Source organism: Sprattus sprattus (genome assembly GCF_963457725.1).
Source record: "Sprattus sprattus genome assembly, chromosome: 14".
NCBI classification, from domain to species: domain Eukaryota; kingdom Metazoa; phylum Chordata; class Actinopteri; order Clupeiformes; family Clupeidae; genus Sprattus; species Sprattus sprattus.
The window spans coordinates 12,071,693-12,074,192 of record NC_137912.1 but is presented as its reverse complement, the minus strand read 5'-3'; the positions used below and the strand labels follow the sequence as shown (position 1 = coordinate 12,074,192).

At 45.5% G+C, this 2,500-nt stretch overlaps 2 protein-coding genes across 2 annotated transcripts in view; both read left to right on the top strand.

Annotated features, from left to right (window-relative positions):
• mpped1 (metallophosphoesterase domain containing 1) overlaps nt 1-2,500 on the top strand; it is a gene marked incomplete at both ends in the record, with an annotated part of 121,865 nt that overhangs the window by 59,891 nt on the left and 59,474 nt on the right. The gene's annotated exons all lie outside the window — the stretch shown is intronic.
• scube1 (signal peptide, CUB domain, EGF-like 1) overlaps nt 1-2,500 on the top strand; it is a gene marked incomplete at both ends in the record, with an annotated part of 86,629 nt that overhangs the window by 73,535 nt on the left and 10,594 nt on the right. Inside the window, 1 exon segment of the mRNA XM_080851151.1 lies at nt 2,441-2,500. This exon segment is cut by the window's right edge and continues 57 nt beyond it. Within this exon segment, the coding sequence (XP_080707277.1) occupies nt 2,441-2,500 (60 nt within the window).

Sequence of the window (2,500 nt, the reverse complement as noted above, 5' to 3'; positions counted from 1 at the left end):
ACTGCCCTCTCATTAGATAGCTTATGAAAACATTAGTTACTGGCAGTGGGGCAGAATACGATACAAGAACACTGGGGACAGAGGGAGAGGGGGGGGCATTGGGGGAAAAGGAGGAAGGGGAAGAGACGTGTGTGTGTGTGTGTGTGTGTGTGTGTGTGTGTGTGCGTGTTTGTGTGTGTGTGTGTGTGTGTGTGTGTGTGAACTGGTTCAAGGTGAAACATATACAACCTCCTACATCTCTGTTGTACATCTCTCGAGAGCTCAGGGTGCCAGGGATCAGACACATCTCAGAACCTCCTGTCCTCCAGGCTCTCTCTCTTGGAACCAGACCCCCGCCTGTCACATCTTTCTCTCTTTCTGCCAGTCTTCCCCCCTCTCTCCCTCCATCCCTCTCTCTCCCTCTCTCCACCTCTCTCTCTCTCTCTCTCTCTCTCTCTCTCTCCCTCTCTCCACTTCTCTCTCTCTCCCTCTCTCCACCTCTCTCTCTCTCTCTCTCTTTCTCTCTATCTCTGACTTGCGCTGGGCCCAGGTGCTTGGCATGGTCCCTAGCAGGATAAAACACCAAATACCCCCAGTGATTGCACAGCTTTGGGAGTGTGTAAGTGTGTTTGTGTCTCTTGTCAGCAAGAGATGGTACAAATCTCCTCTTGGATTACGCTCCTCTGGATCTCAATGAGTGAGTGAGTGAGTGAGTCAATGAGTGAGAGAGTGAGTGAGTGAGTGAGTGAGTGAGTGAGTGAGTGAGTGAGTGAACCAATGAGTGAGTCAGTGAGTGAGTTAGTGAGTGAGTAAGTTAGTGAGTCAAGGAGTGAGTGAGTGAGTGAGAGAGTGAGTCAATGAGGGAGTCAATGAGTGAGTGAGTGAGTGATTCAATGAGTGAGTGAGTGAGTGAGTGAGTGAGTGAGTGAGTGAGTGAGTGAGTGAGTGAGTGAGTGAGTGAGTGAGTGAGTCAATGAGTGAGTGAGTGAGTGAGTCAATGAGTGAGTCAATGAGTGAGTGAGTGAGTGAGTGAGTCAATGAGTGGATGAGTGCGTGAGTGAGAAAGTGAGTGAGTGAGTGAGTGAGTCAATGAGTGAGTGAGTCAATGAGTGAGCGATTCAATGACTGAGTGAGTGAATCAATGAGTGAGTGAGTGAGTGAGTCAATGAGTGAGAGAGTGAGTGAGTGAGTGAGTCAATGAGTGAGAGAGTGAGTGAGAGAGTGAGTGAGTGAGTGAGTTATTCAAAGAGTGAGTGAGTGAGTGAGTGAATCAATGAGTGAGTGAGTGAGTGAGTGAGTGAGTGAGTGAGTCAATGAGTGAGAGAGTGAGTGAGTGAGTGAGTGAGTGAGTGAGTGAATCAATGAGTGAGTGAGTGAGTCAATGAGTGAGAGAGTGAGTGAGTGAGTGAGTGAGTGAGTGAGTGAGTGAGTGAGTGAGTGAGTCAATGAGTGAGTGATTCAATGAGTGAGTGAGTGAGTGAGTCAATGAGTGAGAGAGTGAGTGATTGAGTGAGTGAGTGAGTGAGTCAATGAGTGAGAGAGTGAGTGAGTGAGTGAGTTAGTGAGTGAGTGAGTGAGTGAGTGAGTGAGTGAGTGAGTGAGTCAATGAGTCAGTGATTCAATGAGTGAGTGAGTGAGTGAGTCAATGAGTGAGAGAGTGAGTGAGTGAGTGAGTGAGTGAGTGAGTGAGTGAGTCAATGAGTGAGAGAGTGAGTGAGTTAGTGAGTGAGTGAGTGAGTGAGTGAGTGATTGATTCAATGAGTGAGTGAATCAATACAGTGATTGAAAGAGTGAGTGAATAAAGTAATTGAGCAAGTAGTTAGGTGAGTGATTCAATGAGTGAGTGAATCAAAACAGTGATTGAAAGAGTGAGTGAATAAAGTAATTGAGCAAGTAGTTAGGTGCGTTATCTAACTGAGGTAGAGAGTGAATCAGTGAGTGAATGAGTAAATAAGTGTTTGAATAAAATGATTGAGCAAGTTGTAGTGTGAGTTGTCTAAATGAGTAAGTGAATGAGTGCATGAGTTTGCTAAGTGTGTGTAACTGTTTCTTCTGATTCTAGTGCCAGACACTTTCTGTCAAATGCAGCTAATTGCTCCTCAGCTTCAGTGTTTGTGTTAAAAAATCCCAGCCAACATTCCAGTCTGCACGGAGCTTCAGGAGCACAGAAGGGAGGGGTTTCTTTTTATTCGTCGTTGAGCACAAATATCAACAACCTTTCACGAAACTGAATCGTGGTCTGCACCTTAAAGTTTGAGTATACAAATTGTGTTTCCTGTAACCCAACCAAGGGCCAAATACCACCAAGGTCTCAGGTTCCATTCCCAGGAAGCCTGCATGCTGATGAGAACATGTGTATTTGCACTATTCTGATGTAGTATAAGTCACGTGGGATAAAAGTGTCTTCTAAATGAATAAATTAAAATATAAATCAGTAATACAGTGTTTCCCTTCCGCACAGACATCGACGAGTGCTCCTTTGAAAGAACATGTGACCACACCTGTATCAACTACCCTGGCA